The 26,593-nt window shown below is 34.7% G+C and overlaps 1 protein-coding gene across 1 annotated transcript; it reads right to left on the minus strand.

The window, feature by feature from the left end:
* Positions 1-5: 5 nt before the first annotated feature.
* LOC149958881 (ATP-binding cassette sub-family C member 1-like) lies at positions 6-22,718 on the minus strand (the record flags this gene model as incomplete). The annotated part of the gene is made up of 12 exons (XM_090167267.1): positions 22,643-22,718; positions 19,195-19,371; positions 17,329-17,442; positions 16,812-16,949; positions 12,924-13,064; positions 5,769-5,830; positions 5,147-5,287; positions 4,308-4,457; positions 3,148-3,322; positions 957-1,211; positions 468-671; positions 6-80 (listed from the first exon to the last, which is right to left on the minus strand). Coding segments are annotated over exons 1-12 (1,680 nt in total), but the record flags the coding sequence as incomplete, so codon positions are not given.
* Between the last annotated feature and the right edge of the window lie 3,875 nt (positions 22,719-26,593).

Raw genomic sequence — 26,593 nt, forward strand, 5'->3', positions numbered from 1 at the left:
AGCAATTGAAGGTGACAAGACATCATTATCCAACAAAACGAACATCGTGAAAGATAGAAACGTTGCCTGCGAAATATATTCTGTAGAATTAGAGAAAATTATAACTTTGTAAATAGTTAAATGGTTTTCATTCAAAGCTACTGAGGTATCTCCATATGCATATATTAACGAATTTTATCAGCCTTTAAACCGCTTTGCTAAAAGTATTTTTTATGTGTTATTTTGACTATGGCTCTTCTCAGGAAGAAATAGGTCGGTTACATGAACCAATATTGTTCACGATGAAAGTTATTGTTGGGATATGTGGGCTCGCGTGAAGTGAAGGGCTTGGCACCACCCACCTACGCATTGTAATCCGATCTTCTGAATTAAAGTAATTAAAATCGCTAGATGACTTGAGTCTAAAGATGGTGCCTTAGGTATAAGCCTAGCTGCGTAATGTTATCGTTAGGGTAATATCTACTTACCAAGTAGGGAGCGATTAAAATAACGCGTAGACTTATAGCTTCGAAAATCGCAGCTTTTTTCATAAGTTTCACTTCTTGATCCCTGAGCTCATCAACTTTTGCCTGAAACGACTTCTCCCAAGCATACATCTTCAGAACACGAGCTCCGTTCAAAATTTCACTGATCAGTTTTATTCGCTTGTCTTTGAAATTTATTACATGGCGCTAAATATAGTGTAATAAAGATTGTTAATATCTTTATTTATAACGTTTTCTAATTATTTCCTTATTTCATATTTGCTTATTTTTTGCCTTAACTACAGCTTATTGGTTTTCATTTTTCTCACAAAAATAAACTTACAGTTTTAACTCTTCTTACAAACGTAATGCATGAAATAATTTTAAACATTTGGCCAATAAAACAAAATAATTGGTTTACAAAGGTAGATTGACAGAAATATCAAACGCTGATCTTGTTATTGTAGTGAAATTCAAAGTACATTTGATTACCTGATATTCTTTGGACCAATTTGCTAGAAATTGAAGGAATGGCACAGATAAAATGATAATAATGATCCCAACTATGGCTGATACTCCCAGTAACGTCCACAGAAGATAGGAAGCGATTACAATTGTAACGGGAAAACAGATTATTAGATGGTAAGAAAGAGCCACAAGCCGAAATCGTCCTGAGTCGACTGACATGCAGTTTAGGATGGTACCGCTGGCAAATTCACTTCGACTTTTATGAGACAGTCTCAAACACTATAAAACCAAAATGATTAGCACATTTCACTAGCGCGTCGTTTAAATTGAAATGAATTGAATTATACCAAAGTTATAGATATTGTCCCAAAATTTAGTGATAAGTTTCCTTATAAAAAGCAGTTAATTTTTGGTAGGCGTACAGTCATTTTTAGTCACGTGAAACTGTTTGCCCATTTCTCAAAACTTGTGTTGATTAAAATCCCATGCAAATGAGGTTTTAACTTTGCTTAAGCTGCTTAGTGTAATAGAGCGTTCTATAAAATTGGCCCAAAACCGGCAATTTTTTTAATACAGACTATAGATCTAGTTCAGCAGGACTAACAATATTTGTTATTCTTTGGTTTAAGAGAATTCGGCTTATGTCCTGTTTTTATATGAATATTTTAGAGACGTACCTTTTAGGAGTTGTAGAAGGGACCCTAGGTGTTGAAGTATGTTTGGGGTTAAGAATATTTTCACGATCTAAGTTTCTTTTTAAACCCGTGGATTTGGGACTAGTATTTTGCTTATTTGCCATCATACATTTATTACAAAAATCATTCAAAATAAGTATAACGGCGTGGAATGCCGAAAATTAGTGAAGCTTAGGCTAGCAACTACGCCACTCCTAAAAATCGACTGCTCTCAATTTCTTACGGGCTTGCCAGATAAATATTTTTATCTCACACGAAAAACCTGTCAAACCTTCACCTCCTCCGAACTCAAAAGGGGGAAAGCACACCACACCGATTTTATGGAACGCTCTATTGACTAATGTCATTTATAAAATAATTTTATATGGTTTTTTGACTAACAGTTGTACGAGCTTAATTAATTTAGCTTTGTATTAACAATATGATTTAGCATGTTCCAAAAATGGCACGATTTTTTAAACTGTAAGGTTTTATGCAACTACATCTTTTCCGAAGCATTTCCGGTTAGTTAAATTTAAAATGATTGAATTATCCCTACTATCTTCACACTAAAATCAATAAATAACCTAGTGTTGAGTTTAATTAATTAGCCAAAGAAGATTCAAACTTGGCGATAATGAAATCGAAACCAATTGCTGTTTTATTTTGTCACATTTCAAAACAAAATTGCGGAAGTTGAGAGCAAATAGGAACTAGGGATAGTGATACCAACTACCGCAGGACATACATAAAAGTGGGAGATGGACTGGTACTAAATATTAAAAAAATTGAGATTTCTAAGCTTTGTTTGCCATTGGACATTCAGGTCGAATCTAAGCGGGAATATTTCAGCATTTTTATAGATATGAAGCCTGGTTTTTGCGCAACCGACTTTGCTTTTTCATTTCTGCTAGGATTTCTTATTTTTATGGAATTAACAGCGCTTTGATTTTTGCTTTACATTATGTTACTTAAATATTCAATTGTGTCGTGGTAAATATGGTCAGCTAGATATTCTCAACAATTTTCGTCATCTTGTTGTAATCGGTTCCATTTTGTTTAACCTATAGTAATTGAAATACCGCCAATGTGCCAGGCCAAACCATATTCCATGAAATAAGTAAAACCTTAGATTAAGCGGTAAAGTGTAGAAGAATTGTAGACGAATTCCCTTTGACGTTTCTAGTTTGTGCTTAGGCCCATCGATCGTTTCACCTATAAATCGACCATGAAATCGAAGCTTAAGGAAATGAATATATTACATCGCCAGTTTGTTGGTTTCGGCTTAAATTTCAATGATGTTGGAAACCTTTCCCACGTCACGAGTAATTTTTGGTTTCATCTAAAATAGCCTCATTATGAACTGAAATATAACTTTGGCTCTATGTTTTAGCAAATTTCCAAAACAAGGTCTGAGAGAGCCAGACTGTTGAGGCCCTCAGCTTCAAAGAGTTTCTTGGGAAATGCATCTTTCTTTTCTGATTCCCACACTGGCTCCCGTGGAAAGGTGCTCTTGGTTACAAGTGGCAGGTTTTGCTTACCTTTTTATACAAAGAACTGACAGTTGAAGATCGTAATGCGGATGCTATCGAAAGAGCAAGTTTATATCTATATTCGGATATTGTATTTCTTATGAAAGATGTAATAGTAAGAAGAAGGACGAATAGTATCCCATGCCACGTTTGCGAATCGGATGAGGTGAATTCAATGAGCCATCTAGAACGTAAAACAGTCCTATCATTTTCTTAATATTTGCTTTAAAAATATTTTGCGTCATAACGTCGACGCCACCCATTTAAAAATATCACAACAAGCAACATTGTATGAGGTAGTTAGTGTTCATAATATTTATCTTTCACTTAGGTTTGGCAAAAAAAAACATTTGTATCTTCTCGATAATCATAATAAATTGAAGTTTTAATTATATTTCATTCCATTGGGTTTTTCGAAATTGTTTTTAAATAACAATTGAAAACCAAAATCCGAGTGACCAAGTAAATATTCCACTTGAAATATCGATTGTTTATTATAAATATCTAAAATAAGTCAACCTAATCGCCCAGCAACGGGAAATTATCACAGTAATGTAAGATTGCTGTAGGATTATGTAGGTTTGGGGTAAAATAACAGCATATGCAATCACTACATCTCTCACCTACGAGTCTCACAATATTGAAGAGTTATGGTGTCGCACAAGTTATAACTTTATTAAAAACTATTTTAATCAAAAATTTTTAAGAAGAGTTTGTTAAGTCGTGGCATTTTTGCTCCGTATCTGGCCTCTTCGTTTTGGTTTTGACCTTTAAGGGTTGTTTATTAAATTTCTACAATTTGGCTTAGAGTTAGAAAAAACATATTCTCAAAATAGCCAAAGCCAATCTTGATTTGGGCCTATAAAACTACAGGTCAACCATGTTTAAAAGAACTTGAATAATGAAATTTTTCTAAGAACTTACGTCACTATGGGCCACATACAAAACAAATTCCTCTTATTTACAATTCGAAGTTTCATTTAAATCAAGGAATACTTCTGCGCATTGTTCCTTACCAGAGTGACTGAGAAAAATCATATCACCTCGGTGATATGATTTTTCAAAGAAACACCAGAGCAATTAAAGTAACATTATGAATCGCATAGAAATGCTGACATATATAATGATAGTTATAATACATAATGCAATTAAATATAACAAAAACCTACTTGATAATTAATGGTAAGATCAAAGTAAGAATATCAGCAATTATTTGTACAAACGCAATAAATATCAACGACGGCCCAAACGCCTTCAATAGAGCGCTTTCTATATTGGAAATTGATGTATAATTTTTTAATTCTTCTCTTTCATCTCCACTGTAAATAAAAAAAAGACATTATCAGTCAAGCGATGCTATTCCATGAAAGGTTCTACTTTAGGAACCACAGTCCGATTTTGAAGCAGTTGTTGAGATACGAGTGCTGAGCCGTGGCAGAGTTAAACCCGAACCTTCTTCGCTGTTTCAATTAACGTGTCCAGCTGTGAAAAAGGACTCTGCCCTTTTTCAATTGCAGTTTTTAAAGGATATTAATATTTCGTTTCAATTTGTTTTAATCGTCTGACTATTTTTAACAACACCTGTCTCAAAGAACTTATTCTTTTTTTAAATATATTTTAAGTTTTAAATGTATTTTGGTTAATGGAAAGCGGTGGGATATTACGCTTTTGTATCGAATCATTAAAAAGAAACAAAATCACCTTGCTGTATCATTAAATTAAAAATTGGAAAAATGGCTAGTTTCTATATCCAAGAGGAATTTAACATTGTAAACTTCTACTTTATGATTAAATAAAAAAAAATATTTTTCATAACGTCACTGAACTAAATTTTTGTTATGCTTATAGAAATTTCTGTTATCAATGAAAACCGTTACGCCAATACAATAAGCCAGTCGTAATCTTTTAAAAAGTATAAATCTGAGATGAGCATAAATACATAGGATAAACAATTAATAATTTTTCACGTAAAAAATTTAAAATAACAATATTTTGCTGGCACTCTTACTTTTTAGTTTCTTTGGAAATTACTGAATGATTGAACATATATTTCTCCAATTCCAAATTCGTTTTCTTAACTTGAAGATTCCGTTTCAATCTGGGTATATCGGAGCTTTTTATTTCTCTTCTATATCCGATATTTATTATCCTAAATGGAGAATGAAAGTTTACTGATAAAGTGTTTCACAAAGGGCAATTTCTCCTTATGTTCAAAATTGAAAATCCCGATAAATGTGTGAAAAAACCTTTTCGTTAATTTCGCCGAATTTTATGCCCTTGACATGGTATCATGGAAACATTTAGTGCTTGATTCTTAGATTTAATCTTTAACAGGTTAAGAAATACCACTGCTTAATTATTCTTTTTAATAATCAAGATTATATCTAAATTTATGACATTTTATTTAACAATATAAAAGTGCAGCACTAGCGATGATTTTAAAAATTTGACTTGGCTTTTCAGCGTCAAACAACTTTTTATCCGGCATTTCCAAATTCTCGGAATGTGTAAAACTATATCTAAATGGTCACTACCAGTGTTCATCTCAAGCTCCTAAAATAGTTTTTAAGCTGACTGTCGGTACTAGAAAGCCTACTAGGTCTTTGCTAACCCACAAACGGTACACGTACTTGGTCATCCATGAAAAAGAAAAATGTGAAATGAGTGAAGCGTGCTCTTCGAGAGATTCAGTCTGTCTTAAATAAATGAACCATTTTTATGACCGTGCTTAATATTAATCATTAATAAAAAGATACAAAACACCGCTAATTTAGGTATATTGAATAAAAGGTGTAAATAGTGCTTTCAAGAAGGTTTCCTTGCAGCCACTGTTTCTCCAATTAAATAAGGGCGTTCCTTATGGAATTTATGATGGTTATTGTAAATTTATTAAATCGCTTTTAAAAATAAAACCACCTCAGGAAAAGAAAAACGAACCTATGTGGCAGCGGCTCTTGGGTGGGATCGATAAATTGTGCTCAAAAAAGTAAACCAACACCAATCCGCATTGAAATCGATGGGCAAACAACAATAGATAAAACTACAGCTTTCATATCTCGAGTGTATAGGTTGTGGTTCAAGGTAGTTAGGAATCAACTGCAGCTAACGGGCTTAAATGAGATCACAGAGGAAACTTCAAGGTTTAGATCTGTACGTGGTTTATATGAGCGGAAAGTAGAGTCTGTTCTTAAAACGTATTTTTTTAAATTTAATTATTTTTTAACTATACATTTCTTAAAATGAATTAACTGTTTTCCCGTACCAGACTTTACTTAGCCCTTTGGGCTCCATTAAGTTAGCCCCCCCAAATAAGCAATTTCAAATTTAGTTAGTGCACCTTATTGCACCCATCATGCACCGTAGTGCACCACCAAAAATATATAATGCACCATCGGGGAAAGGCGGGAAATTCAAAAATCAAAGTGGGGGCTAAGTTAACGACAGCCCCCCCATATTCGATTTTGATAATAATAACGTGCCCAATCTATTGCACCAAGAGTGCACTATCGTGCACCACCAAAATCTTTCATTGCACCGTCATGAAAGGCGTGAAATTTAAAAAAAACATAAAATGACAGTAATATCTAATATTCGAAACACAAGTCTAATCGAATGCACCAATGGTGCACCAGCATGCACCAGCAAATTTTTTATTGCACCGTCAAAAAAAATAAATTTAAAAAATATGAAATTATTCATGTGGGGGGGGGGCTAAGTTAACGACAGCCCCCCCCCCACTTTCGATTTCGATGATAAAAACGCGCCTAATCGATTGCACTATCGATGCACTACCATGCACCACAGAGATTTATCATTGCACCATGCCCCTTTATGAGATATAATTGAATTTGCTCTTTCCCATATAATAAAATCTTAAATTATTCATGTGGGGGCTAAGTTAACGACAGCCCCCCACTTTCAATTTCGATAATTAAAACGCGACTAAAAGAATGCACCAATGATGCACTGCCATGCACCACAGAGATACTTCATCGCACCGCACTCTTTAAGGAAATATAAAGGGTATTAGTTAAAATAATAACGAAATGTTTTTTGAGGGGGGGGGGTCTGGTTTAACGACAGCCCCCTCGTATTAAACGCGCCTAATTGATTGCACCCTCAATGTAGTACGATGCACCGCAGTTAGTTTCCATTGCACCGCACTCCTTTTGGAGATATGGCGTATATTCAGTATCAAGCGTTCTTGGTGCGATGCAACAACAGCTCCCTTAGGGTTGTTTTAGCTCACTGTATCAACTTCTGTCAGTGGTTTGTGGACAGTGCACAGAATCACCTGCAATTCCCAAGTATCATCCTACGCGATGTGGCCAATTTCTCCCGAGATTTTATTCTCAATTTGCACAAAAACCACCAGTATAGCCAAAATCTTGGTCTCTAATACACAAACGACAACGGCGTAAAAATGATTGACGATCGTTTGCAAAGATAAAAATTTCATGGGTTCAAACCGGGAGGCCGGTGGAGCGGTTTATGCCCAATAGCGCGGTTTCCCAATAGCGCGGTTTCCTGTTTGCGCACTTTCCCGTTTGCGCACTTTATATATATATACAGCATTCTAAAAAATCCAAAATATTTTTTTAAAAAACTTTTATATATAGAAATATGATTTTCGTAAGCCCTATCTTTACAAATGGATTGAAAACACCTAACCTAACCTAACCAACAGTGCCTACGCGCCTGCGGTGCACCCGGCTAACCTAATCATTCCATATTCAAAGTTATATACACTGAAATTTGGATAATTAATCGAAATTATCGAAATATATTTTTGAACTTACTTTTCCCAACTAGTACAGGCGAAATTGTAATTCCGCTTTGATGCTCTGTAAAAAGCGATTTAACTCTAGATTAAAATATAAGGGTCATTAACAAAAAATAAAACCAATGCTACCACTTTGGCAGGTCCATTTAAGGGGGTGAAAATGGGGGATGAAATTTCACTTTTCGGAAAATGGTTTTTAGTTTATTTTAAAGCAAATAATTAACTAAAAAATTTGCTCTAAATGGCATTTGTTTACTTAATGTGTGGCGCATTTATGTTAATTTTTTAAAATCGCTCAGTGCCGTCGTTAAGGATGGGCGCGTCATAACTCTAATCCCACCTTTTCTTAAATCTCATTCATGGCCGGTGGTAACAATTAAATATATTTAAAAAAATAAATGCTTGCAATATTTACTTATAATAGTTTTCGGGGCTTTCAAAAACATATAGCATTACTCTTTAGGCCTATTTGGACGTTTCTAGAAATTTTATTAAGATAACCCCTCAAATCATAAATCTCGCCACTCATGAGAAAAAATTTATTTTGATTTAGGTTTTTTTATTACTATTGAGTTATATTATTGTAGTATCAAATACATATAGTTAATAACCAATACTACTACTACGAGATGTAAAAATTAATAAAAAATATTTAACATCACAAAAAGTACTTTTTAATTTTTATCGGGTACGTAACGCGATTGACTATTTACATATATTGTGATCATATTAGGGAAATAGAAACTTTAAAAAAAAGGAAATTTGTTTAAGTCGAAAAATATCTATTCTTCTTCGTCGACAGATATCTCAAAATTCAATATTGGAACATTTAGGCAATTATCAGCACAAATACAGGCGTCTGTGCAACGCAGGTAATTTCTTCGACAAGATCAGTTGCCTTTACAGCCACTTTTACACCCGCATTTTATAAGCTCTAAGATAGCTTTGGGTGCCGGTAACTCGAAAATGTAACCGCCTCGTAGCTTCCCGGGTTGTTATCATTTAGTTTCCATCCTGAGCTTTCTGGAAGTGGTAAGCGCGGGTGATTTTCTCGCGAACCTTTCCAAACGCAGCACAGGTAATGCGCTCTTAATATATGGGGTCTCATTGCGCTCCTGGTAGGGGGAAGTTTTTCACCGTGAAAACTAGGCGAAGATTAAAGCCAGGGCCATGCAGAGGAATCTTGGGGCCCGGGGTCAAACTTACTCGCGAGCCCCTTGGCTTTGCACCCCCGCCCCCCTTGAGCCCTGAAAACCTTTCCCAAGTTATCTTGATTTGCAATCCCCCCCCCTGGAGCTTCTTCGATGGGCCCTACAGCTACGGGCCTCCTACCAATCCCTCATGGGCCCTTTTGGCTCGGGCCCCGAATAAAGCTATCAACGTAGCATTTCGTCGGTCTCAGCCTGCTTCTTCGGGCTGTACAGTGAGCATACATTTTTCAAAAGATTGTCAAAGAGGGCTTTACCCGGCAGATGGATTGTTAAACTAACCAACTGACAAAGCCAAAACTGTGCCTCAGTTTGAGAAACTAACCATTTCTAAGCTTGAAATTACTTATTACGGGTAATACTTGGTTACCATGCATTTACAGGATTGGATATAACGGGAAAATTTTGTGAGAAGTCTTTCAAAGTATTACTGAACAGCAATGATTCCATCTTGAATGCCTTTCTTCTTTGGGAGAGCCGGCAACGCTACCGAACCAAGCAATCGAGGACAATCTTTTGAAATATGTATGCTCACTGTACAGCCCGAAGAAGCAGGCTGAGACCCACGAAATGCTACGTTGGAAGCTTTATTCTTCGCGTTTTCACGGTAAAAACCTTCCCCCTACCAGGAGCGCAATGAGACCCCATATATTAAGAGCGCATTACCTGTGCTGCGTTTGGAAAATCACCCGCGCTTACCACTTCCAGAAAGCTCAGGATGGAAACTAAATGATAACAACCCGGGAAGCTACGAGGCGGTTACAAGCTTCGAGTTACCGGCACCCAAAGCTATCTTAGAGCTTATAAAATGCGGGTGTAAAAGTGGCTGTAAAGGCAACTGATCTTGTCGAAGAAATTACCTGCGTTGCACAGACGCCTGTATTTGTGCTGATAATTGCCTAAATGTTCCAATATTGAATTTTGAGATATCTGTCGACGAAGAAGAATAGATATTTTCTTGATGTTTTTCGACTTAAACAAATTTCCTTTTTTTTTAAAGTGTCTTTTTCCCTAAAATGATCACAATATATGTAAATAGTCAATCGCGTTACGTACCCGATAAAAATTAAAAAGGACTTTTTGTGATGTTAATTATTTTTTATTAATTTCTACATCTCGTAGTAGTAGTATTGGTTATTAACTATATGTATTTGATACTACAATAATATAACTCAATAGTAATAAAAAAAACCTAAATCAAAATAAATTTGAGGGGTTATCTTAAACAATTTCTAGAAACGTTCTAAGTAGGCCTAAAGAGTAATGCTATATGTTTTTGAAAGCCCCGAAAACTATTATAAGTAAATATTGCAAGCATTTATTTTTTTAAATATATTTAATTGTTACCACCGGCCATGAATGAGATTTAAGAAAAGGTGGGATTAGAGTTATGACGCGCCCATCCTTAACGACGGCAGTGAGCGATTTTAAAAAATTAACATAAATGCGCCACACTTTTAGTAAACAAATGCCATTTAGAGCAAATTTTGTAGTTAATTATTTGCTTTAAAATAAACTAAAAACCATTTTCCGAAAAGTGAAATTTCATCCCCCATTTTCACCCCCTTAAACGGACCTGCCAACGTGGTAGCATTGGTTTTATTTTTTATTAATGACCCTTATATTTTAATCTAGAGTTAAATCGCTTTTTACAGAGCATCAAAGAGGAATTACAATTTCGCCTGTACTAGTTGGGGAAAGTAAGTTCAAAAATATATTTCGATAATTTCAATTAATTATCCAAATTCCAGTGTATATAACTTTGAATATGGAATGATTAGGTTAGCCGGGCGCACCGCAGGCGCGTAGGCACTGTAGGTTAGGTTAGGTGTTTTCAACCCATTTGTAAAGATAGGGCTTACGAAAATCATATTTCTATATATAAAAGTTTTTTAAAAAAATATTTTGGATTTTTTAGAATGCTGTATATATATATAAAGTGTGCAAACGGGAAAGTGCGCAAACAGGAAACCGCGCTATTGGGCATAAACCGGTCCACCGGCCTCCCGATTTGAACCCATGAAATTTTTATCTTTGCAAACGATCGTCAATCATTTTTACGCCGTTGTCGTTTGTGTATTAGAGACCAAGATTTTGGCTATACTGGTGGTTTTTGTGCAAATTGAGAATAAAATCTCGGGAGAAATTGGCCACATCGCGTAGGATGATACTTGGGAACGGCAGGTGATTCTGTGCACTGTCCACAAACCACTGACAGAAGTTGATACAGTGAGCTAAAACAACCCTAAGGGAGCTGTTGTTGCATCGCACCAAGAAAAATTCAGGTGGGTAGGACGAGGAGGAGCCATTCCATAGCCGGCACGATCTCCCGATTTGAACCCTTGCGATTTTTATCTTTGGGGACATCTCAAAGACTTTACAAAACCGAACGCATGTTTTATAAGCTGCTAAAAATATCAATCATTAGTTGGGGTTGTCGTTAACCTAGCCCTAACGTTAATATTTTTGTTTGAGCGCCCCAAACGCTTGATACTGAATATACGCCATATCTCCAAAAGGAGTGCGGTGCAATGGAAACTAACTGCGGTGCATCGTACTACATTGAGGGTGCAATCAATTAGGCGCGTTTAATACGAGGGGGCTGTCGTTAAACCCGACCCCCCCCACTCAAAAAACATTTCGTTATTATTTTAACTAATACCCTTTATATTTCCTTAAAGAGTGCGGTGCGATGAAGTATCTCTGTGGTACATGGCAGTGCATCATTGGTGCATTCTTTTAGTCGCGTTTTAATTATCGAAATTGAAAGTGGGGGGGGCTGTCGTTAACTTAGCCCCCACATGAATATAATTTAAGATATTATTATGTGGGGAAGAGCAAATTCAATTATATCTCATAAAGGGGCATGGTGCAATGATAAATATCTGGGGTGCATGGTAGTGCATCAATAGTGCAATTGATTAGGCACGTTATTATTATCGAAATTGAAAGTGGGGGGGCTGTCGTTAACTTAGGCCCCACATGAATAATTTAAGATTTTATTATATGGGAAAGAGCAAATTCAATTATATCTCATAAAGGGGCATGGTGCAATGAGAAATCTCAGTGGTGCATGGTATTGCATCGATAGTGCAATCGATTAGGCGCATTTTTATCATCGAAATCGAAAGTGGGGGGCTGTCGTTAACTTAGCCCCCCACATGAATAATTTAATATATTTTAAACTTTTTTGACGGTGCAATAAAAAATTTGCTGGTGCATGCTGGTGCACCATTGGTGCATTCGATTAGACTTGTGTTTTTTATCAATTTCGAATATTAGATATTACTGTCATTTTATGTTTTTTTTAAATTTCACGCCTTTCATGACGGTGCAATAAAAGATTTTGGTGGTGTACGATAGTGCACTCTTGGTGCAATAGATTGGGCACGTTATTATTATCAAAATCGAATATGGGGGGGCTGTCGTTAACTTAGCCCCCACTTTGATTTTTGAATTTCCCGCCTTTCCCCGATGGTGCATAAAATATTTTTGGTGGTGCACTACGGTGTATGATGGGTGCAATAAGGTGCTTTAATTAATTTTGAAATTGCTTATTTGGGGGGGGGGGGATTAATGAAGTTATTGTGAACGCTCACATTATAAAGGCAAATTCTTAATAGGGCACCAAATTTCATTGTAACCACTTTCCACAAAGTCCAGAAGACAGCTCGTAGAGATTTTCAATATGATAAACGCCTAATTTAATACGCGTTTGGAGTAAAACGAGGGCAGGAATTGGTAAATGGAAACCAACACATCATAAATCTATTGCGAAGTTTGCTATAACGTACCTCATCAGGAAGGAAGTCGGTGTTTGGCGTTTTTTCGTATGTAGGTTTTGCATCTAACCATGAAGACAGAAAAAGAAGCAATACTTCTAAAGAAAATTCGGCAATAAATAAAGAAAATGTAATAACATTTTCTACATGCCCCTAAAAAAACAAATTCTATATTAGCTGAGAGTAAAATTTAAAATTAATAAATAAAAATGGAATTAATATTTAATGAAATAAAGTTTTATTAGAAATGTAAATATATTTAAAACACCTCTTTTTGGAAAATCTTGTTTGATGGCAATATTTTAAGTATAGTGAAGTGTACCCGAAGTGTAACCAAAAATATTAAATTCGAGGAAATGGGATTTTGCATTTGAAGAGGGTTCCATACCCAATATTAAGTTATATACAGGATGCTTAAGTTTGATCGCCGAAGGTATTTGGCTCCAAAACTATATTAACCACAAATGTGAAATTTTCAGTATGTTCACTTCCGGGAAGGTCGTTGTTATTTGTAAATTTCAGAAAAAATGTCATATTGTGCACGGTTTTGGAATTATTAGGTTTTTAACGCTAGGTGGTAGACGAAAAATGGCAATGAACAAGTTGTAGAGAATACTCGTAAACCTTCAATCTAATTTTTTGATCGGAATAGGTCAATTTGTCACTGAGTTATTAGGTCATGAAAAATAAGTTGCTAGTAGGGAATCTGAGCCTTTTTAGAACGTATTTTAAAAGAAACCTATCTTAATTGTTTAGTTTGTATGACTTCTAAAAATTACCGTTATCTCAGATATTTTTTGTTGAGAGAAAACAACGATATCCGAAATTATTACAAAATTTACAAATTTGACAAATGAGATTCAATGATTCCACCCTCCGCTGCGTTACACGTTTGTGTATGATACCGCTTATTTTGAAATGAACCACGGACCATTGCTTGGGTTACGAGTCGAAACGCTGCAAAAATTATTTGGCGCAAGTCTTCTTCGCTAGTGACTAGCGTCTTGTAAACTTCCTATATCACGTATCCCCACAGGAAAACGTCCTGCGGTTGCAAATCTGGGGACCCAGGAGGCCATGGCACAGGACCGTTCCTTCCATTCCAACGACAAGGGAATTCGGTGTTAAGCAATTGTAATATCGATTAAAGGTGCATGTTCCAAAGCCTCTAAAACTTCATTCTGTAGGAAGGACAATAGTTTACTCCTTCAAGCCGATTTGGTAGAAAAAATGGTCCAAGAACTCCATCTCCTAGTAGACAAGCCCACACCAAGAAGCGGAATTGAACCTGATGTTGGTGAGGAAAATCCCCAGTGTGGATTTATCGCTCCACATGTGGTTGTTCTGTCTGTTAATCGGGCCGTCTCTCGAGAATGAGCACTCATCGGAAACGATAAGCATGATACTGAACCAAATGCATACGTCCAATCTAAGTCGCCTTTCACCATCGTCATGTACTTGCTGTAGCGTTGCACGGTATGGATGAAAGTTATGGTGGTCAAGGACACTTCAGATATAATACGTTGACAAGTTTTAATCGTAGCATGCCAATGTTCTTAAACTTGCTCGAGGGTGGGCGACAAAGAAGGCGATGACTGTGTCTTCTATATTATTATTATGATGTCCCCGCCCACGGAATCTGGGATTCACGTCGCCATCATCTTTAATGTCACGAACAGCACGAAGAATAGTTTTTTGATCTGGTCGACTGTCAGGATAGAACATTCGAAACAAATAACTGAAATCACCGTAGTATAATTTTACCATCCTAGACTGCCGTTTACGGCTATAACAAGGCATAATCAATTACTGAAGTACGTTGAGATTATAATTTTGATTTCTGTGACTCCGCACTTTAAATATTGAAAATGTAAGCTTAATATAAACGAAGTCCAAATGTCAAAAAACTTTGATAAATTCGGTTGGCATAAATTAGAAATCTTAAAACCTCCTTTTTCTAAAAAAAGTAACACTTCCGGAAATGATTTTTTTCTCTTAAAATTAATTACCAATAGAAAATATTTTCAAAAACGTTCATTTTTAGCAGTCACACAAACATTACAATTTAGATAGGTTTTTTAAAATTAGTTGTGAAAAGGCTTTGGCCACCTTTTTTGAGCAAACCAATTTTATTCATGGTTTTCGAGTATGCTTTACAACTTGTCATTGGCAGTTTTCGTCTATCAGCTAGCGCAAAAAAGTATAAATTCCAAAACCGTGAAAAATGTCACGATTTTGCTGAAATTTACGGAAAACAAAGATTCATTGATATTGAACATACTGAAAATTTCTAGGTAATATACTTTTTCAGAAAAATGAATAGGGCGATCACATAAAACACCCTGTATACTGAGTTGATTCTGCCTAAAACCTTTCTGAGACATAAACAGCTAATAATAATAATAATAATCGGCTTGGCTAATACTTAAGGCCATTGTTATCTATAAAGTAAAAATGGGCTGTTTCAGTATTTCTGAATGAGGTTATAAAAATAATAGTAATAATAATTATCAGCTAAGCTATTACATGATGAACCACACCGGCCTTAGTTGACTTGTAACTTGTGAAGCCAGTTACCGGTGGCTGGGTTAAATGAGTAGTAGGGTGGTAGCAAGCCCCCACGATCATCCGGATTATAAAATCCATTTCACGGTGTAAATTATCTATTGCAGTTTGCGGAATTAAAATGAGCAGCTTTAAAGAGTTTCTGAGACTTAACCTAAAAGGCTAACATTTTGCCAAACAAATCGAAGCCCACAAATGCTTTAAAGCCAATAATATATTTATAATTAGCCAGGCTAATACCCTTGGCACCACCGTAGGCTCAAGTCATGGAGCTTCTTTTAATGCCTTTATCCCAGGTTGCTTGGTAACAATGTGTAGGTGAGCCAACAGCTTCCTACACTCACTATGACCGTTAACCTTAGCCAGTTTTTATAGAAAGAGCTAAACCGAATAGAGAGGTGGAAAAACTCTCTAACCAGCAGGTAGAAAAGTTTTAAACTCAAAGCAGAAAGAGTTATTCTAATTTATCACCCAGTGCCACAAGCTGAGATCGAACCCGGATTCTCTCGCTGCGGGCCGAGAGTACTAACCACTTCGCCACCTTAAATTTAGCAATAGGTCTTCCGATATTGGAAAAAACGCGAACGCCGTATAAGAAGCCAACGACGTAAAGCCTAATATAATAACCTCCTCATCCAACGCTTAAACGCGCATGATTTGAATTTCGATAGTAATTAAGAGGTTCTCTCAGTAAGATGGCTGGCGGGTTACGATATTTGGAAACCGAGGTTTTTTAAAAGTTCTCTTTTTTATTTAAAAATGGAACTTAATTGAAATGTTCCCTTAACTACGTCCTGTGGTAATTAGGTGAATTATATATTTAAGTAATTGTTTCAGGTAATCTGGATACCAAATCCATTTTCTAAATCGTTTAAACAAGCTTCTACTTGATCAGTGTCTAACCTTTAAAACATTGGAGACCCTTTATACGATAAGTAAATTTTGTCGATGTTTTTAATTTCCTTGTGTACTCTGTTTATTCGAAATTAAATTGAAATTATTCATTGTATTTATTAGACCTTGAAATCTTTGGTTCGAAAAAGGTGCATAATTCAAGTTACTTTTTATTTCAAAATTTTGCTAACCAAGAAATAGCTCTGGTTTTAGCAGCTTTTTAACAAAACATTGCCATATTGTTTTATTAATATTCACGATATATAACTGTGTACAAGCGACTTAGATTAATTCCTTTAAAGCCAAATATTTTTAAATATTTAAATATTGTGTTTGTTTTTTCTGCAAAAACGGTCTAAATGTACCACAGCTATACGCATAATATTATAATAATAATAATGAAAATGTTTCTTCTTGTCATAAAAAATAAATTAGCCATACCTCATTCAATGTTAATAAAATGATTGATCTTATTGAAATTATCCCGGTCAATGTTGAGAGACACCAATATACAAATAAAAGTGCTGAACGTCGAATGCCACGCGCACGCCCCAATAGAATGAGAGAAAATGCTAAAGCCTATAACGAAAAGAAATTATAAAAGTCAAACAATTCAAGATAATACTAAGATACATTTTATTTGAAATTAAATTGCCCATACACTATCTGAATGAACTTAAGGGTAAAAGACGAATATGGAAACAAGTGTACTACAGGATGACTCTTACTTAAAATTTTAAAGGTCAAAGATGAATTATATTTCTTTGATGAAACCGATAATCTAACGATTATTTCATATTATTTCAAAAAGTAATATTGCAATACTGATATAAACCAGGTATTTTTTATGTTAAATGCTAGGAACTAAAGAAACGGGAAATTTCGAAAAAATATTTAAACTAGTTTTTATCCTGCTTTCGTATTTCGATCATAATTGCATCGAGTTTAACTTACTTACTTCTGTCAAAAGTTTGATTAAACTAGGAAGACTATAAATCAGGAAAGGCTGTTTCTGGTAAACGTGGTAGGTTATTTTGAGAACATTGACGACTAACAGTGCCCCATTTGCAATCTACATTTAAATAAAAAACAATATTACAAGAGAGAAGTACAACGTTTCCTCGTTAATTATTAATGTTTTGCTTATGTGTCATTGATAAACTTCCTACTCACCAAATGAGTCCATAGTGGTTTTTTCATCCAAAAGCATTTCAACTAAGGTACCGCGTATAATCTCAAATAAGGTTTTCTTTCCGAACCAAAGTAGTTGGTTTTTTGACGTTTACTTTATGTCCAGGCCCAAGGTGGCTCTAATAGTTAATGATAGGAAGACCACTTCGTATGTAATCCGCAGTTAAATACATCGATAGCCAGATATTAACATTACATGTTGTATTGAGCTAATTACTGCTTGGTTAGCCATATATTATAATAACGGAGAAATGGCATGTTCCATTTGATTGATTTACAAATGATCGACAAGGGGTCCTATGGATCGACGTGCATATGATCGACACTGTGGTTTCATTTTATCTTCACGTTTAAAGAGGACCATTTGATCGCCCAAAAGACAGCTTTTTTCATAAGGGGGAAATGGTTATTAGTTTTAGGTTTAAGAGTGCGAGTGTTTTGTGTACCAAAATTAAAGTTTCAGCGAATCAATGTTCATTTTGAAATAGTGGCTGCTCAGAATCGGTTTGTCGTAAATCCGATTAGGTTAGGTTGGGTGGGGTTTGGTTGGGTTGGTTTTATTTTACGATTTCACCCTGGTTTTTAGATATTTCAAATAACCAATACAAAATAAACCGCTATTTATAGATCGTTTGGGCTTTCGATATAAAAATGTCTATCATAGGGAAACTGCTTCTCGGTTGTCGATCAAATGCAAGTCGAAAAAAAGGACCCCTTGTAGAACACTTAGAAATCCATCAAATAGACCAAATCTGGACCAAAATGGTTAAACGGTATAATACTGAACCGGTTTTCACTAATTCAATGTGAGACAATCAAATGAGATGGAAATCAATTAAACCTTCTTATATAATTTGCATATCCCACCGGTGAATACCAAAACTTACCAGTAATGTTCTCAACAGCGAAAGTACACATTAATGCTTGGTTGTCATAAGGACATCATTTAGATTTTCAGTGAGTAAAAGTGGTCCTTTAAGCCTATTAAACGTGTTTCTCTTAAGCGGCTATTTTGACTTTAATGTCGTCTAAATGATAAAGTGGCCAATCAAATATTTTTATCCAGACGTCAGTGGGGCCCTTGGTAAATTTGTTTGAAGTGAGGTAAATTCGAACTAGGGCCCAACCCCTAAAATTCATAACGACGCCACTGGAATTCACCTTCAAACCATTTGCAATTGGTATTTTTATTTGGTTTTCATGGCTGCAGGCGCTATTAAAACTACGATATAAAGTAGATTGCTGAAAACTAACGTAAACATTTAAAAATAAACCTCTTACCTTTCGAAATAACCTAAATATATTGAAAATTTTATGCATATACAATATATGTCAGTCTTTATCATAGAAAAGCTGATCGGTTGAAATCGCTATCAATTTTTAATAAGAATGCGCGAAACTATAAAACGAAACTATTTTATCTTAGTTCCCTAGTTTATTATCGCATTTTCTCTGGTTAAAAGCGTGAAAGCGGAGCAGATTTTTTCAAATTTCCAAGTGGTTTTAGCCAGTCCTCTGCACCAATCTCAAATTGAATTAAATATTGAGATGTTAAAGACTAAACATAAATCTTGCTTAACCTTTTCCTGCTGTAAAGTAGTTCCAAAACGCTTAGCAAAAACGAGCAACTTACGATTTTAGTGATATTCAGAAAAGTCCATGGAATATGAGTTCTGTTCGATCGCCTGAACGTTTGAATTTCCAGGAGAAGGAAAATCCACAGAAATGCGGAAGGAATCCAAACCAGAACGGTGTGTTGGAAACATGGAGTGAAATCTGGATTTGAAGTGTACCAAGTCAAATTTGAATCCTGAAAAAATTAAAGCACATTACTTTTCCGTCCAGTTCGAAGTAGATGAAGCACGTTACATTCCTAAGTTGGAACTATTTTGTTTGAAAATAACATATTGCGTTGTCACTCTCGTCATCAGTAAAATTACTGTGATGGCGATAAAGTCGGACTAAAAGCGTTCATGCAATTCTAAAATAACTACAGATTCAATAAATTATCAGCATATACCAAATTAACTTTATTTTTAGCTTTAAGCGCATTTACAATTTTCAACAGGCATTCACTTAACAGCTTACGGAGAACTGACAATATATAAATAGGAAAATATTTAAATGGATTTTGCTATTACAAAAATCATTCTTATTTCTTAATTTTATTTATACTAGTACTAATGTAGATTAGTTATATTAAAATGCAATCTCTTCTCCAGCCCATAAAATATTATCCATAACAATTTTTTTAAAAGATACAAAATTATAATTCATAATTTATTTATAAGTCTATTGAGCCTCTGGTTCGTTCACCTCTTCGTTATGTCATGCAGTGGCGTTGATAATGGGGTTTGGTGTCCCACCCTTCCCCTTCTCAATTTCTTCTAACCCTCTGAGCTTTTACATAGGCTGACCCCCTTCTTGACGAATTTCTGACATCGTCAAAAGTGAAATTACTTAAGGTTTCCCGAAAAAAAGTAATCATACCAAACTCTTTAAAGGTATATTCGAAAATAATAAGAAAATCGGTAATCCCATAATCATCTTCGTTTAACATTGAAATATGCCTCTTGCAATGTAACCCTAATGAATATAGTCTGTAGCAGAAAAATCCTAGTAAATCTCGTCTGTAGCACTGTTATCCTATTGAATCTCGTCTGAAGCAGTGTAATTCTAGTTAATCTCGTTTGTAACAGTGTAATTCTACTGAATTTCGTATGTAGAAATGAAGTCAATATATAGCTAGTCTGTAGCAGTGTCAGCCTATCGAATTTCGTTTCTAGTAGGGAAATCCCATTAAATCTAGAATTACCATAGAACACGGTGAGTTTGGATATTACCATTACCAGGGCCGGATCTACCATTAACCACAGTGTCTAGTCCCCTCGGAGAGGTAAAAATGGCTGAAAAACCTAATAACTGAACAAAAATAAAACTACACAAATACGCAAGATAACATTTTATAAGAAGTGAAAACCTAGCAAGGAATGTCTAGCCTCCGTCAAAAATTTACTCATGGCGAGACAGTCTAGAGCGTAGTCAAATTCCTAATTTCCATCCAGCTACGATGTTCGAAATTTTTTCGGTCTTTCTATGATAATTCATGTGTCATTTAATTTCACAAGCAGGGCTTGCCACCACCCTCCTACGCATTGTAACCCGGCCACCTGAATTAAAGGCTTCAAAAATCGCTTGATGACTTAGGCCTAAGATGGTGCCTTGGGTATTAGCCTGGCTGATTATTATTATGATTATTAAGACACTAATTTCGAATTGGAACAATGTTTGACATAAATCACAGTCACTCGGGCAAAATTGAACAAAACTTTGAACGTGGTTGTGGTCCTTTAATGTCTGTCCCTTCTTAGCCGTAATTTGTAAATGGAATATTAGTATGGAAACCAATTCCTAGTGCGCTTGATAAAAGAATGTCCAACTTTTTTACAGTAGCGCGTCGGATAAAATAGCAGCTCAACCATTTTAAATGTTATCATCAAAAATGTGTTATATTATAAGGGTATAAAACCAAGCTATATGTTTTGTAACCAGAAGTAAATTAATCATGTTTCACCCCAAAAACGAATCATATCTCGGCCCTAAAGTACGTTAATTAAGAATGAGATGTTGAAAGCGTAATATATCATATGGAACATAATATATTAAGCGAAAGAATTAACGAAAATGATGACAAAATAGTTATTTTAAACCTCAAGATAAAAATTACAGATTCCATTCCCCCTTTAAATTTTCTTTGATTTTAAATATACGCAGTTCTATCACTTACACAGTGACCGAGGTTAAAAAAGAAATAGGCTTACTTGATTTAAAATATTGTAAGCTTAAACACTTCAGTCAGAAATCGCTAACTTTCAAGCGTACGTGGAAATGTGCCAAACGTATATCTCTCAATTTATCTTCGACCCCCGCTGTCTCCCCCCCCCCCCCCTAACGGCCTTCCCGAGACGAGCATAGAGCTCTACGGACGATGTTGAAAATACCTAGCCCATTTTAAATTATTGATTTGCCAATTAAAATTTGTGTGATTTAACTTAAAACGTTTCAAATAAATTTGAACTTCAGTAACCCAGAGGCGGTCTCAGATTTTGTCCGTGACGACTGGTTTTCTTGCTGCAAGCGTTTCAAATTAATATTATACGGGCCTCCCATCCAATTGACGGATTTAAACCTCGACAATTAACAAAGCCAACAGATGTGGTATAGTTTGCGCTCGTAAATGTTTATGCTTGCAAAGGCGGAGCTCGGGGACAAGCAGAAACTGTAAAATGCTATCGCTTTTTTCAAAATATTGGTTGAAAGGGGTTTAAACAGCGTTTCAGACTGCCATTACGGAAATTTTATTTCCGCGCTGGGGTGTCTCACACTTAAAAATTTGCAGAAATAAAGTATTACTTTAATGAAAGAATACGTAAACTACGCGTACTAGGGAAAAACGAATCAAATTTGATGTTTTCATTTTGTTAATAATGATACATATTAAGTGATTTCAAAGGATCCCTGAAAGATTCATTGTAATATATGATGAAACTCAAACCAAAACAGCAACTTCGTGTGATCAGTTTTATTTTAAATTATTGCGCTGGCAGAGCCTTGTCTTTATTTAATTTTAAGAGACTAAGGTTGCGCAAATATACGAGACCCGCGAATTTTTAAGGTAGAGATACCATTTTCTAGGTTGAGATAAGTAGATATTTTTTAAGAGCGAGATCACCTTTTATTAGATCGACATTACCCAAGATACCTTAATTGCGCAACCCTCTAATGAACCGGTTAACTCTCTAAACCTTTTCCATAATATACCTTAGTGTTTCAAAAATATTTGATTTTTTTTTACTTCTTCACATTTTCTATATTAAAACGTTAGTTGTTGTCTGTTCTTCAAATCTTATTCAGCTCTTGGTAAATATATCGTTTATTATTCTCTTTTATATTGGAACTAATTAATAATAATAATAATAATAATTAAAGAATAATATCGGTTTTTGGGGCAAAATAACATTCATTATACTGAAATAAGTGATCTACGAATAAAAACGTCAAAGAAAGCTGGCGGAACTTACCCAGAATACTGTTTCGCACAAACCATAGAAAGCATTACCTTCCGCCATTGCAAGAAACTATAGTTTCAAATATCTCCAGACATTTGTAAACTATATTTTAAAGAGGCAGCTACTGCAATATAAAGACAAATATTAGACAGTGAGCTAGAAATGACGATTTATCGAATGATCTTTGTTTATAGTTGTAAGATGATGGAGTTCGATTTTTACGTGTACACATTTATTACGCCAATGTTGGCTATCTCCTTCTATCTACAAACGCTAACCACGTCATCAAATTGAGACTGCACTTTTAATGTTATATGTTATAAAAGAAACAGTTAAAGAGAACGTTTTAAAGGCGAATATTTAAGTTTTAGTAGACAGAGAGGATTCTGATTGTTTCTTTGATTTCTTTTGCAATAACGCTTATGCTCAGGGCCTTTTTAATCCCGAAGGTTACCTTTGCATGAAAGACCACAAATTGTTTACAGCATACGATATAATTTATGTTTACGATATTTACTTCACGTAAGCCACGAAACATTAAACCAAGTGGTTTTTACTTACAGTTAAACAAAGAAGAGGTGTTTTCACTTCTAAAGCGTCACTGTACGTTAAATACGTAAAAGAGAACGGCTAGAGTGTCGTTTATATTTTCCGAACCTTATGGAGCTTCTACTCGGTAACACATGTGCTACTTCAAAAATTATGACAAATGGTAGAACTACGTATGTGTAGTAGTAATACTTCATTCGATGACTCAGATATAATGTAAAAATAACGAATATGGATTTTTATCAATGAGACATCTTACGCTAATTGCTGGTCATATTGGGTGGATAATATTCTCAAAATATTATTTTATATCGTCCAGAGCGAAATGTTGTGAGTAAAAAGCCAGCAGCAGGATTTTCTTCAACGTTTTAGAGTAATGACTGAAGCTTAACCTTTCTTCTTAAGGTGACACTCTTTTTAAAAAAGTGATATTTTGTTATAGCTTTACCGTCGAGTTCTTATACATAATGTGATAGGTATTTTCCTATTTAAGAAATTATATCAAAGTAATGCATTAACTAGAATGCAGCTAGCGGATATCTTTAAATTAAATTAATGTTGTTTAGGCTTGATATGCTTTTAATGTGCTGTACAATATTATATTTATTTTTATAAAGTAGCCAAATATTACGTTCAGACCAGCCGCGTTTTATTTTGCCAATTAAGATATTGCACCAAGTTTATTAATCTGAGACTGTACATATTTTCTTTACCTATTCTACAAAAAAATATTACTAATACGGTCTTAAAACAAAAATTTAAGGTATACTTTTAAAGCCTTTACGAAGAAAATAATAATTCCATCGTGTAAAACAAAAGATAATAATTTATTGATCTATAATTTTAATTTTTTTTTAATTCAAATATGCTTAGAACTCATTAAATTTAAATCCATCCTACAGATGTTAAAATAATTTATCTTAGCATTGTTAGATTTCAATAAAAAAGGTTTCTGGGGTGTAGGATCCAATAACTAGCTTTTGTCAGATATTAGAGCGCTCCGAGGAAACTTGATTTTATAAGCTGATTAAGATGTTCTTACTTTTAGCATGATTCCGCATTACAGAGTCTAGAAACATTATAATCGTTGTCAAAAATATTTGTCAAACAGTTCTGCTCTAGTATTATATTACTAGCAATGATTGGAAGTAGAAAACTAGCCCCAAAGCTTTATTCTTACCGGTGACCTCAGCACTATTCATACAATAATTGAATCGACAGCAAATTAAAGCAACGAGTCGCAACATTTATGGCATAAGCGGCTGAGCAGTTTGGATATTTGATACGTCATATCTCACTAAATTTAATGAAACCATGTAAATTGGATGAATAGCTTATGGTAACATCACCCTGAATTTATAAAGTAAATGATAATTAAGTTACGAAAAAAAGTGAGATCAAATAAAGTTTTTAGTATTACTTCCGGGTAAATATCTGCCTTCGTATAACATACTTGTCCTAAATAAGTTATACCAGGAAATTTAGGTTCGTTTGCCAGCAATGATACGAAGAAAAATTCTGGTGGATTCATATTTGACAAGAGGTGCGACAGGGTTCGTCGTAAATTTCGATGACATTTTGTGAGTACCCTCAGCCTTGCAACGAGGCATGCTTGGTATTTCTGGAGTTCTCCAGGTTGGTCTATTTTTTTTCGTTTCGAAAAGCCATTTGCAACCAACAGCTTTCACGCTTTCATGTACGTCAGTGAGTTCTCACGTATCTCGTTCTGGTAAAGAGCTGATTTCTTCTTAAGCTGCTGTCCATTTGAATTTTTCACTGTTGGGCATGGCTCAGACTTTCTTTTTAGGATGATTATTACTTATACTTTAATTTTTGTGGCAGAATTCCTATGATCTACCCTTGGATCGTCTTACTTCTGGACTGAATTGGGTCTTCCGATTCTGAAACCTTTTCATATTCGTCTTCACAAGTTGGATCTGCTCCGTGTGTAACGAGGGAGTCAACTGGTCCTTCTGAATACCTAATATAAATAAATACATTCTTGATAAATAATAAATAAAAAAATAAATGAAATTCATTAAAAATTATTTATATCAAATAAAATTGGGTAAAAACCTTTTAAAAATTAAATATTTGGATTAAATTGGGTAAACCTTTGAAAATAAGTTATTTGTAATAAAATTGGGTGAAATTCATTAAAAATTATTTAAAAAAATCAAATTGGGTTAAATTCATTAAATTGGGTGAAATAAAGAAATTACGCTAAAATTGAACCAAATTGGGTAAAATAAAGAATAGTCGCCAAATGACAGCGATTTTGGGCTTTTATAGCTAATTTTGCATGCGTACAATTAAATACGGATGAAAGCGAACAAATTTGGGTATTTTAGTACTGAATATAAATATGTTTGTGTAAATATAACGTACTTAAAAAGGTAAAATATGAGAAAGCAAATGATTAGAAAAACCGAAAAACGTTTAATAATAACGAATAAAACAATTTTGTATTACACTGTTTCTTAAAATAATCAATAATAATAATAATAATAATTTAAAAAATTAGCTAATTTTGTTCTATTATTTTCCAAATTTGGAAAATAATTTAAAAAATATAAATAAATTTCCATAAATTCCTATCAATTTTGATCGTTTTGGCAGTGCCGTAGCTAGGGAAATTTTAACTATGGCAAACAATAGAAATTGCGCCCCTTCCCAGGTGGTCAGAATTATAGGAATATAAGTGAAACCATAAGTGGATCATTCTGGTTTACCCCCATTTCGCCAAAATAGTTCTCCCAATCCCATTTCTCCCAATCCCATTTCTCCCAATCCTATTTCTCCCAATACTATTTGTCCCAAAATAGTTATCCCAAATCCCATTTGTCCCAAAATAGTTATCCCAAATCCCATTTGTCCCAAAATAGTTATCCCAAATCCCATTTGTCCCAAATTTACACTTGGTATATATTACATGAAATAAGTCCAAGTAATTCTTTATATTACTACAATTAGGATATGCCTACTAACCTAACCTAACCTAACCTAACCGCGCAATTACCATATATTTGGAAAATAATGATTGGGAGAAAGGGGAATCCATACTTTTGGGAATTACACTTGGTATATATTACATGAAATAAGTCCAAGTAATTCTTTATATTACTACAATTAGGATATGCCTACTAACCTTATCTAACCTAACCTAACCGCGCAATTACCATATATTTGGAAAATAATGATTGGGAGAAAGGGGAATCCATATTTTGGGAATATTGATCGTTGGGAGAAATGGGAATCAATTTTTTTGGGAAACTTGATCGTTGGGAAAAATGGGAATACATATTTTTGGGTTAAATGAACTCCGGTTCGGAGAAATGGAATTGGGACAAATGGGACACCATGTTTTTGGGAGAACTGATAACTTTGGGAGAAGGTAAAATTGGGTTAAATGGG

The sequence above is a fragment of the Leiobunum rupestre genome, chromosome 2, assembly GCF_980474605.1.
Source record: "Leiobunum rupestre chromosome 2, qqLeiRupe1.1.hap1, whole genome shotgun sequence".
NCBI lineage: Eukaryota > Metazoa > Arthropoda > Arachnida > Opiliones > Sclerosomatidae > Leiobunum > Leiobunum rupestre.